The 13036-nt window shown below is 39.8% G+C and overlaps 1 protein-coding gene across 1 annotated transcript in view; it reads right to left on the bottom strand.

Annotated features, from left to right (window-relative positions):
* LOC149252262 (SUMO-activating enzyme subunit 1B-1-like) overlaps positions 1-13036 on the bottom strand; it is a 138215-nt gene that overhangs the window by 49835 nt on the left and 75344 nt on the right. The window contains exon 4 of the mRNA XM_089454111.1: positions 3450-3645. Within this exon, the coding sequence (XP_089310237.1) occupies positions 3450-3645 (196 nt within the window). The remainder of the gene's footprint in view (positions 1-3449; positions 3646-13036) is intronic.

Here is a 13036-nt window from a genome sequence, read left to right as displayed (position 1 = left end):
CATTAATATCAAATACTGAAATATGCTTACAAACAGAATGGAAATAAAACTAGCTCGGGCGATGGTAGCTTATCTCTGAGAAGAGATGTGGCGGCTACATGCCTCTGAACTGTGTTATAATGAGGCTTGAAGGCCTATTTATTATTGAGAAACAATGGAAAACCCTAAACATACAAAAACCTAACCCTAGGAGATGAAACGCCAAACTATGGGCCCCGTTGGGATAAGTTGGTACATCAACTTCCCAGGGTCGTAACTTTGGCATACGATCTCTGTTTGACACACACGGTACCTTGTTAGAAAGATCTATCCAAGGATTACAACTGTTGACAACGAATACCGAGTTGAAAACTCGTATTCACCAGTCGTCGTCGTTTTGGGCCTCAAAACGGCTTCGGAAGTTCAAGACCCGAAAAACTGCCAAAAATAGTAAACTGTGCTACAATTAAGGAAACTGAAAAACTGAAAGAAACAATAATGGGGGTCCAAGTGTAATAGGCGGGTGGCCACCAATATCCACTTGGATCAATGATGGAACAATACACTCCATCATCCCATTCATGCTGCAAGGATCTACATGAACCTTGCATTTTCTTGCTCCTGTGGTTTCATATTTGATGTTGAGATCATGGATGGATTCTTCACTTGTGTTCAGAAGATGGTGTCATCTCCAGCAAAACATGTAGAAATCTCTACAGAAATGGACATATACAGGATGGCGAGTGGCACATTTAACTTTGAGATGGCTATCCATGATAGGAAAACCAAAATGCTAAGTAAGTTTTAGTTTGTTTCAATTTTCAAATTTCATTGTCTCTTCATACTTTGCTTCAACTTTCAAATTTCAATTTTTTTCTTATGTTTCTCTTATTTGTTGTAGATGCGTGGTGGAGAAGCTATGGTGGCAGAGTACCAAATCTCCAAAAACTTGTCATTCGAGTACTCAGCCAAACATGTAGCTCCTTCGGATGCGAGCGCAACTAGAGTGTATTTGAAAAAATACACACCAAGAAGCACAACAAGTTAAAAAAATTCCAATTAATTTTTTGAATTCATTAAATAATAAAAAAATATAATTTATTATTTTTATAATTATTAATTTATAATTTATGACCCTTGTATAGGTTGGAGTCTCAGCGCCTTAGCGACATGGTTTACGCCTACTACAATCTCCTATTGTGGGTGAGGCAACTTGAGAGGACACCTGACATGGAGGCCATCTCATTGCATGGGATTGACACCACTTTTGCATGGAGAGTTGAGATCGAGAGGCCTATCATGGAATAGGCCACTTGATTGGTTAGAGGAGGTAGTGGAGGGGACAGCAGCTGCAGAGGAGCAACAGGAGGAGGAGGTGACACCAACTACCACGATCACCAGTAGAGGTCGTGGTCTTCCTCCTATGGCTCCTAGTTCTTCGGCTTCTAGAGGACATCAGAGTCCAATGCTAGCCCCAGGGCCTTCTTCATCTAGAGGGAAAGTTGTTACATTTTCTCGCAAGAGGGGTAGACGAAATCATTAGTTAGTTGGTTCATTTCATTGTATATGACAGTTGACTCATGATATGAGATACATTATTATATTTTTTGTTGATATTTTGAGGCTGAGCCAGGACTCAAGATTCAAAACATGATTCACTATTATGTGCGATGTAGCACTAGACATATTATGATATTACACATCTTATATATTAGTTATATTTTCATATTTATGTGTCAATGCATTTATTTTATATTGTGGATGCTTTAGATACTAAGAGAATTGAAAATTTTGAATTTTTTTTGTATTTTTTTAATTTTGCCATTTTTTACCAATTTTTACGATTTTTTCTGATTTCGGACCCTCACCGATTTAATCCTGATCGCGATTATCACAACATTGGAACCTTATCTCTCATTGGCCAATTGGGGCTGGCAAGGTTGTTAGATTTTCTTAAACCATGGTAAGCTTTGCACTTAAAGAATTCTTAACCAACTAGATAGTTGAACCTTTAAAGCCACTTAAAACTGTTGTTCTAATAGTGCTAAAATCTGCTAACACATTCTGTAGAAAATATAACAAAAACTCACAGGTCTGTACTAAATTGCATCACTGTCATTAAACAGGAGCCAAAATTACAGCACACTTGATAAATCACTGTTAAAAGCAAAACAGAAACTCAGTGACTCTGAACTGAAATCTGCTACAAGCAAAATACAGCAAGCTAATTCCCTGCTTGCTGCTGAACTAATGAATAAACCTATGCCACTGCTGTTTTCTTTATAAACTAAGAGTAATCTGAACACATGCACAACAGCACCTCAACTTGAGAAGATCTAAGGAATGCAAGCATGTATCCTCCTAGAGATCTGCACTCTTATATGCATGCATGCACCTAACTGAACTTAAACTTCAGCTATAATTACAAAATTGCTTAATAAACAGAAATTAACACATGTAACTGCATGCGCCCTCTTTTACTGCATGCACCCTCTTTTACTTAACTCATAAAAGACATGCAGTCTCCTCGAACTGGAATATACAGATAATCTTATCCTGTTCTATCTATAGCAGGCACACACCTGCATGCATGCCCCCTTCAACGATGGAAGCCTAGATATAGTGATGCACCCTCTAGCCTTCTTTAATGCTGTGCCTTCATCTACAAACCACCATACAGCATAGAAATCAATGCTTTCTGAGTCTGCTGTGTGTGATGCTGCTGCAACAGAAAAGCACCCAGATCAGCCACATGTGTGCACAGTGCTGTAGAAGACTATCCGAGGTACACTCTGAAAATGGCACCAACAATCTCACTCTTGCTTAAGCGCTTGAGGGCGAGACACAATTTTTCCAGGAATTTAAGCCCAAAGGATTAGCTCAACCAGTTGTCACCAACACTGTTGGCATTTGACTAGTCTTATGCCAACAGGTGCCCAGTTTGAATCCCATCACCCCTAACTAGTCTATGTCAATGGGTTTACTAGGGATGCCATCTATAGATGTCGGGAAGCATCCCTTGTGTTTCCCACGAGGTTTTCCTCGTGTGGAAAAAGGAACCAGGCAGAGCTTAAAATGTTATTTTAGATAATAAGCTCTTTTTTCCAAGCAAAACAAAATATGAGCAGATCTCTAATATAAGTGCCCATTGATGATTCCTCCACAGACAAGAATGATTGGAATTGAACTAATCCAAGCTCACAAGCAAAGAAAGGTTTAATAAAAAAACAAATATACATATAGAAAAGGATTTACAACATGTCTCATTCAGAGGTAAAAATAAAATGCATAAATAAGTCTAATTCTTAGAAACTGTGATTCATTTGCAGTTCCATTTGTCTCAGGTGTGCATAACTAATATCTTTACTATATCCATTGCAAGAGAGTATCAACCTGTACTGGAACTGAATATCAAGGAAGTTGGCTCAACAGACAGAATCCTTGCCATAAATCAGTATACATATGCTGACCTTTTTCAACAGAGACATGGACCATAGGATTGAAATCTCTTAATGATTCCCGGCAGACTTCAGCAATCGATTTTCCCTTGTGATTGGATTCCTCAGCAAGAATCAAAAAATTTGCTGATGAAGCTTCTGCTGTAACTGGACTATCATCCATCAACGTCAAATTACCAATACCTGCCAAAACTATGTTCTTGCATAGCTGCAAAGTAACAACAAAGATCATTATTCTCCAAATCATAGACATTTAAAAAATCAATACTACCAATATGTAAGGAAGTGCAGCATACAGAAAACACTCCTAGACAGTGAGTAAAAAACAATTGGAACCATGATAAATGTTTCTATTGTGTTCCTTGAAGACTTCATGCATGCAATAAATATGACAAAACGAAACATAAGTGCTTAATTGACAAGGAATAACCATACAGTTGAGAAAAGATAAGGTATATCAAGTTTTAACCAATGTTACCAGACTCGGAATTGGCAATAAATTGGCGTGGCAAATGAGCGTAAACTTTTAATTGGATTGGGAAAAATCGGTGAATACAATAAATAAAGATATATAAATATTGAATTAAACAAAAAATAAAAATAAATAAACATTTTTATTGATATTCAATAAAGCCATGTCCAACCCCCAATCGGGGTGCGAGGCAGCTGGGGATCATCGAAATGATTGAAGGATTAAATGCTTGGGACAGTGGGCGGTCTCTTCCATGCCCTCACACGCTCTCCCATCTTAATGTTGTGGAGGATCATAGATCTCTGCGGATCCACGATGTGAAGTTGGGCAGACCACTATGCTTACAGGTGGTGGGAGCAGAGGTTTATTTAAGAACATCTGTCTGGCCATTGAATTGGTGTCACCGGTATCTTAGGGAGCCTAAGGTAACTGTTTGCTGGTTCGTGGCGCTTAGAACGCGGGGAGAACACTCAGTCGCAGTCCGTCTCTACTCGAGGTTGGCGCACATAGTCTGGTATGTTTTCATGCTTATCCTATACCCTGGGTTGGGGGCTGCAATTCGTGATTCGCCTCACGTTTGGAGGGGAAAAGGAACAATGGTTAATTTGGAAGTTTTTGTGACTAAAAGCTCTGGCTTTCTCGACTATGTTATGTCGATATCCATCTTTTTTGGCAATTTACTATCCCGTATGGGCATGATTACTGGTTTCCGGATCTTTTTTATAATGTTTCCTCTACATGTTGATTACGGGCTTTTCCATTTCAAGCCAGAATTGCATTGGAAAACCCTGTGGAGAGTAAGGGTTCAGATTTTTGGTCAGGGCTGAGTCTACGGACTTTGGTCTCAGGGGTGCACGGGGGCCGTTGTTCTCATTTAGATGGTGCCTCACACTCCGGGAGGGTTCTTGTTTGTCTCTGCGTATTGGCTCGGGCAGTGGATTTATGGTGTGGTGCAGTGTCGTCCGGCACTACCTCTGTTCTTATGCCCTTCCATTAAGTTTATGTTTGATTTTCGGGTGGTTTTCTGTATTGTTGTTACTCCAGGTCCACCTAAGTCACTTCTCCCTCTAGCCTCTGCACAGTGGGTTGGCTCTCAAGTGTGGGAAGGTGAGAGAAGGTTGATGAAGGGTGGTTCGGTTCTTGCTCATAATGGCGAAGACTCCTCCTCGTGGTGGTGCCTCTGGTCACGGAGGCTGTGGTCGCAAGAATCAGGGTGGTAAGGGAAAGGAAACAGGCTCGACGTCTGGAAAGACTCCGCGCGACAGGAAAAGGGATGTTGAGATCTTATAGAATACGGTCCAGGCCTATTGCGTAGGACCCCGACCCAGGTGAAGCAGTTGATTTCGACCTGGGAGGCAAAATTAAACTTGAAAGTTGAGCTCGAGCCGTCGACAAAGGATTGGAGTGATTTGATCCCTGACCCTGGTTATACCCGCGGCCACCTCACTTTGTATAAATAGTTTGTTCATCTCTTTTGGCTTATGAAATGTATTGTGGCTAAAGCAATGGCTTCTTCCCTCAACATAGCTGCAAATGTGGATTCGGATTCGGGTCTCAAAGACATTCAGAAAGAGCTCTAGCTAATTCAACTCCAGCTGCAGCACCAGAATGCTCGCCTTGGCCACATAGAGCGCCATATTCCATGTCTTCCCCAATCTGAATAGCCAAGTTCAAGTGCAAAAGATCCTGCATCGGTAGGATTGTCAGATGACTAGTTGTTGGAAGTCATGTTTGATAATTTTTGGCTTATGCCCCAATCTAAATTGCCAGGTTCAAGTGCAAAAGATCCTGCTTCGGTGGAATTGTCAGATGACTAGTTGCTGGAAGTCATGTTTGATCATTTTTGGCTTATATTTTGATGTATATGTCGGGTAGCATTTATGTTTACAATTTTATGCTTACTAGATGGTTTACAGACTATAAGTCTTATAAGGCTTGGTTAGACAGACTCAGACTATTTATGTTTTGGATGGCTTATAATGCGGTTTGGTGGCCAACAGACTTGGTTTCCCACTGGGCAGGTTGAGGCCATCGAACGATTTATATGATTGTAACCTGCCTGATTATTGAAATGAATGAATGGAAAGGTATTGCCAAGCTTACAAAAAAAAAAAGTAAAGCCATGTCCAAACAATGCATAATATCAATAGATGTCCAAAATATCATGAACGAATAAGTATCTCATATATGTTATGAGTCCAAACATGATCCAAAGTATTGAGTCCTGACTCCTAAACATTAACTACATATAACTAGAAGCATTTGCTTCTAAAAGTTTACAAAATATTGTATACTGTTAAATTTGGCAACTAGGGCCAAACTCCATGTGGGTCATCTTATTTATGGCAGTTGATATTTTTCTTGGATCCCTCTCATCGATAGGTGTAGGATTGATCTAAAGATCATCTGATTCCGATAAGTATTCATGGAGATATGAATTTATTTGTGTTATTGGACAAATCGTCAAGGTCGGCCAACAACCAAATAAACCCCACAAGTGCTCAACGTTTTAGTATAAAAGGAGATGACTTAGAGTCATTTCTCACACTCACTTCACTCATGATCTCTCTCCACTTGTTTTGGGTTTGGTGGCTAGAGAGATCTAGAGGGAGAAGCCCTAGACGCTGAACCTAAGATGCCATAGACGTTGAACCTAAGATGCCCTAGTCGCAGTCTTATGAGGAGATCATCTTGCAGGTAAGAGGAGATCTATACGCTGCCATAGAGGAGACTAATTCGCTGCCCTAATGAGATCTAGACGCAGTCATGGAGGATCATGGAAGAGTCTTATACGCAGCCCTAATCACAGTCATGCAAGAAGACCATCTAGCCGCAGTCTTGAAGAAGATCTGGCCGCAGATCCAAGAAGCCCTAGCCGCAGTCAGTTCTAATACGCAGTTAGAAGAGGCCATTATCCGCAGCTAGAAGAGCCCTAATCCGCAGCAGAAGGAAGGCCCTAATCCGCAGCTAGAGGAGGCCCTAATCCGCAGTCAAGAAGAGGACAAGACGTGAGGAATGATAGGACTGTTTTGGGTTAGTTTCTTCCTCTACACAGGTCCGAGTTGAGGGGAAAGGAAGCCGCAGCTCATAGAAGGATTCTAGGGTCACTTAAGGGCTGACTTAAGGAGCCGCAGAGTACTGAAGTCTTAACACAGCCGCAGGTCATTTTGGGCAGCTGTAAAAGGAGGCCGAGACTCTATTTTAGGGAGTTGTTCAGCTCAGCAAGAATAAAAGGAAAGGCCGCAGCAATTTCAAGGAAGATTGGGCATGTTTGAGTGGGCTGAAGATGATTGTCATCTTGCCCTAACCAGACCTTAAATTGCAGCAGAGATATATCAATCAAGGGGAAGATGCATGTTGCATCTATGTTGAGTTTGTGCTAGGTGGAAGATTGTCCATGCGTGGACAGAAGTTTATGCAGCCTGTGGGAGCAAGTGAAAACAAGCTACAGTCTTGGGTGTAGGATCTAGGTGACTAATGCAGTCATGGATGGAGCATAGATCCGCATTATAGAGGACAGTTTAGGATGTCCTTCTCGGAGGTTTGATGTCTCGGATGAGGTACAGTTAGGTACCTCTGCTAAATCATATCTACAAGTTACAGCTAGCTGCTTTGCTAGGCTGCAAGCCATAGCAAGCAGCTAAGGTTGTTCCATGACTGTGTTGCAGTATGCAGCATGTAGATGACAACATGTTGGGTGCAGCATAGTAATGAAGTGTTGCATAGCGATGATGAGATACAACATGATAAGATGCAGCATGATGAGATGCAGCATGATGTAGGATGCAGCATGATGAGATGCAGCTTGATGTTGGATGCAGCAAGGTGATGGAATTACCTTGGAAGAATGTTTGCCTTCATCTGAATTCAGAACTGCAGTCCATGTCCTCAGATCTGCAACCTCATCTTCATGGTGAAGATCTCTGCTCTTATTTTGTCAAGTCAAAGTGTTGACTTCTGATGTACATGTACTATCTCTCTCTGTTGAACTATTGAAGAATATAAGAAGAATTGATCAAGGGTTTCCCCACATTGGGGTTTGTCCCTGGCTGGCGCCACATCTTGTGTCCTCTTGTCTTGGCTTGTCTTCTGCGATTTATGTTTATGTTCTATCTGCAGTTTACTTTAATGCTGATGTGATTGCTAATCTGGAAAGATATGTGAAAATTGAAATAAATTGCTCTAAGCATAGAACATACCTAAAATTAACATATACTAATTAGTAAAAAAACAGTAACTAAGACTAATCCAGATTCGATCAAAACTAAGCAGTAACTAAGCCCAATTTCACACGGTTCGGGTTCAAGTTTGAATTTGACAAGGATAAATTTTGATTCAAATTTGAATTTTCCAATAAAATTTGAATAAGGTTTGCCATTGAATTCGTCTATTATATATTTTCATAATATAAATTTTTTAATAACATATTATATATATTTCTTTTATAAATTATAAGAAAAACATTTAATATATTTATATATAATATTTTATAATGCCTATATAATATATAAAATATATTATGTATATAATGTATCATATACAAGATACTTATCACATTATATATAATATACAAAATATTTTATAGAATTATTATATAAAATATTAATCTACATATTTAATAAATATATAATATATTAACATATGTATTCAATGAGTATTAAATACATAGTTTAATTTTAAAACTACATGCTATGAAAAAAATAGCATCTCATAAATTATCTCATGGTTAAATTAAAGTATCATGACTCACCCACTATTCATTAGCATATTAACCACTATAGTTGAACGATCATCGGCATACTCGCTCATGTAGTCGCTCAATAGTAATAATACTTGCCAAGTTTTATATGTTCGGAATTGCAGGCCAACGAAATTCTGGTATTTTCTTTCGTTTTTCATTCGGCGAATCAGGTCAACGAAACTATGTGGCATGTGGTATTTTCATTCAGGGTTTAATTTTTCAGACAGTGAATGCCTAACAAAATTGGTGGTATTTCGTTCAAGTTTTTCAGTAACCAAAAATTAAAAAGGGTTTATGTTACTCAACGAACAAATTTGTAAAAGGGCTTCCAATTTTCACAGACGAATTTCAATAACATGGTCAACGCGAGTTTGACTCACCCAAATTCAAATCGAGTCTTTTGCATGTCGAGCCAACTTGGACTCGCTAGTGCTCACCGAATCTGTTAACACTAGTTTTAACAAAGAAAATCCTCCAAAAGGGGAATGTAAATTTTCAAAAGGTGTACATGTGGCTGATATGATTCTCTTGAGGTTGGATTTTGTATCATCAAAAAATTGGACGCTATAGAGGGAAGCATGTCCTGACATGAGTTCAAAATAGTTCACATCCCATTTCATGTGGAATAATTAGGGCTTAAATAGAGGATGGGACTTGGAAAGTAACTGCATTTAATGCTTTGAATACCAATCAACGCATTGGGCAGGAAATGAAGGCCTTGTGTAAAAAAGTTTTGACTGAATGGCGTGAAATGTTTTGATGCAAACAGAGATAAAGAGTGCCTTGAGAAATATCTCACAAAAACTCATCCTTCATAGGAAGCACACTAGACACACTACATGGATCTGACTTGTTTTATTGTTAAATTTCTAATATGAACCAGATTTATTTTCTCATAGCAATTCAATTTATCCCCAATTTATTATATATTTACCCAAATAATAACTAAATCACCAAAAAATAAAATCAATGGTATCTTTAACTTCTAGAATTAAAAATATGCAGCAGAAATAAACCAGAGAGATCAATCACACATTGCAAAAATTAATTAACCCACAAACAATTTTCCGTCATTTCATTATCTGGAAAATTTGGGTTTTTCGACCCACAGAGATACAAGGAGAAATACAATCTGGAACCTACAACTCGACTCCCTCAAAATGAATTCGGCCCAGGTAAATTAACCTCAAGGAAATTTGCCTCCAAATGAAATCACTCTGAAGAAATCGCCCCCCCAGCAATCAAATATGCGCCCTACCACTAATACGGACTGGAAAAACCACAACACTCCAACTTGGCCTCCTCCAAACAAACTCGATCTCCTTTCGGCAACTCAACCCTACAATATCCTCTGACTCGGCCCTCCTAGATTTGCTCAAACCCACTCGCACTTCTCCTCCTCTGCACATTGGTCACTAAGCCACTCGCACTGCAGAGAAAATCCCTCTCTCGTGATGACTCACTCACACACTTCTTCTCTTCATTGTGTCACCACCTCCATAGCTAGCCGCCATTTATAATCTCCATTGAGTACAAATCTCTAACCCCAATCTCCCCTCTAGAAACATCTTGAATCTTACATCTAGAAACATCTTGAAGATTAACAGTTGAGATTATTTCTAAGTCACTTAAATAATTAAATTGTTTATCCTTATAAAATAATCCAATAGTCCACAATAATTAATTGACTTTAATTATTCTATTTTTCCTAAGTTAAATTTAGGAAAGAAGACATAAATCACTAGAAGAGGGCAAATAATGTCTTCCACATGCTAAGACACCAATCAATTGTAGAAGACCTTCTGAAGCTACTCACATCAACACTCCCTCCTAGCAAGGAAGGGATTCTCCACCACCCCCAACTTATCTCGATACTTTACAAACTTTCCCTTCAATAGAGACTTTGTGAGAACATCTACCACCTACTCCTCTGTAGAAATGTACTACAATTTTATAGCACCCCTCTACACCCTATCTCTGATGAAGTGATATATGATCTTGATATGCTTGGATTGATCATGAAACACAAGATTCTCAGAGAGCTTAATGCAACTTTGATTATCACAGTATATCCCTGTTGGCCCCATCTGCAAATCAAATAATCCCACAAGCATCTTGCGAAGCTATACTGCCTCACAACTCGCCATACTCGTTGTCATGTACTCTGACTCTATTGAACTGAGTGCCACTGATTGTTGCTTCCTGCTGAACCATGAGATCATGGTTGATCCCAAGCTGAAATAACATTTGATGTGGACTTTCTGTCCACCACACTTCCTGCCCAATCAGAATCTGTGAACCCCTGCAGCTCCACTCCTCCAGCGCTGACATATCTCAATCCAAAGTCTAATGCCCCACGCAAGTATCTCACCACAAGCTTCGTTGCCACCCAATGAGCCAGTCTCAGCTCAACCATGAACTGGTTGAGTGTCTTCACAACAAAACATATATTTGACTTGGTGTTGACTAGATACATCAAGGAACCTATCAACTACCTATACAGTGTGGGATCCACTAGTTCACCTTCAAAAGCGCTTAGCTTCTTCAAGTTAGTGATCATAGGTGTAGACATAGGCCTGCAATCTTCCATCCTGAATCTCCTCAAGATCTCCATTGCATACTTGCCCTGTCCAAGGAAAATCTCTCCTGGCTGCTACCACACCTCCAATCCCAAAAAGTAATGCATCAAGCCGATGTCCTTCATGTCGAATTCTGAAGCAAGATCCTCCTTGCACATCTCTATGAGCTTCTTTGATCCTATCAAGAAGAGATCGTCCACATACAATACCAAGAAGAGTAGTTCACCACAAGTATATAGTACAAGTTGTGATCTGCCTTACTCTCAGTGAAGCCCAAACCAAGAAGATAACCATCAATCTTGTCATACCATGTGCGTGGGGCCTGCTTCAGCCCATAAAGGGCCTTCTTCAACCTGCATACATGGGAATCTCTCCCATATACCTCAAAACCCCGAGGCTACTCAATATACACCTCCTCAATAACCCCGTTGAGGAAAGCAGTCTTCACATCCATTGATGCATCCTACACCCCATCTCTAAAGCAATGGACATAGCTTCTCTTATAGATGCATATCTGGAGACAAGTGTGAACGTCTCTTCGTAATCCACTCCCTCTTTCTGGGAGAACCCTCTCGCCACAAACCTCGCTTTCTACTTCTCGATACTACCATCTGTTTCATATTAGATCTTGTAGATCCATCGAAAAGTGACCACAGACTTCCCTTCCGATCTCGGCACCATATCCCAAACATAATTGCTCATGATGGAGCTATACTCCTCTATCATGGCATCTCTCCAAACCTGCTCACCTATAGTCTCCTCAAAAGCAAAAAGCTCAGACTCGCAGACATTGCTCGATAGTGCCAAATACTAGATTATCTGGTCGGTGATCTGCTCTACCTGAACATGCTCTTCAGCATCCCTTGATGTTTGTTCATCCCATCTAGGCCTCCTCTTGGTAAAAATTGAAGGAATATCTAGCTCATCCTCTAAATTGTCGGTTGTGTCCCTGTTGGTGTTGTTGGTCCCTGCTCAGCCTTAGGAGCCTCTTGCTCCTCCTCTACCATTGCTTCCTCTCACTCATGAGATCTCTTAAGAGTCCTTTCCTTATCAAATTTGACATCCTAACTCAAGATCGCCTTCTTTTTTTCTAGAATGTAGACTCGATAAGCATTTGAAACCTCACTATAGCTAATAAACAAACCCCTCTCGAATAAGGGCTCCTGCTTAGTCCTCTTCTCTATTGGCACATTGGACATAAACTAGACTACCAAATATGCGTAAATGACTCACATCCGGTTTCACTCCTATAAACAACTGTATTGCAGGCCTCAGCCCACAAAAACATAAGCAATACCTGATCATGGATCATTGCCCTTGTTGCCCCCATGATGATCCTATTTTTCCTCTTGGCAACCCCATTTTGCTAAGGGTTGTAAGCTAAGTTGCAGGAAACGCAGGTACAGGGTCCGTTTCCGTACGGAAACGAAACGGAAACGCGTTTCCGCGTACCGTACGGCCTGGAAACGCGTTTCCGGCCGTACGGCCACGTTTCCCGAAACGGAAACTTGGCCGTACGGCCGGAAACGCGTTTCCAGGCCGTACGTGCCACGTTTCCCCAAAAAAAACACTTGTTTTTTAATTTTTAATTTTTTTTTAATTTGTTTTTAATTTTTTTTAGGGTTTCCAGGTAGTAAATGTGATGTAAATTTAATCTTAATGTTTAAATGTTTATGTAAGTAAATGTATCATTCATGCTTTATGATTGCACATATATATAATAATAATTTTTAAATATTTTTAATATATATATATATATATATATATATATATTATTATATATATTCGCGTTTCCCCGTTTCCAAAA

The sequence above is a fragment of the Pinus tabuliformis genome, chromosome 7, assembly GCF_031772625.1.
Source record: "Pinus tabuliformis cultivar Carrire ecotype Pingquan chromosome 7, CPIR1, whole genome shotgun sequence".
In the NCBI taxonomy this organism is placed as follows: domain Eukaryota; kingdom Viridiplantae; phylum Streptophyta; class Pinopsida; order Pinales; family Pinaceae; genus Pinus; species Pinus tabuliformis.
This window is presented reverse-complemented; position numbering and strand designations above follow the sequence as displayed.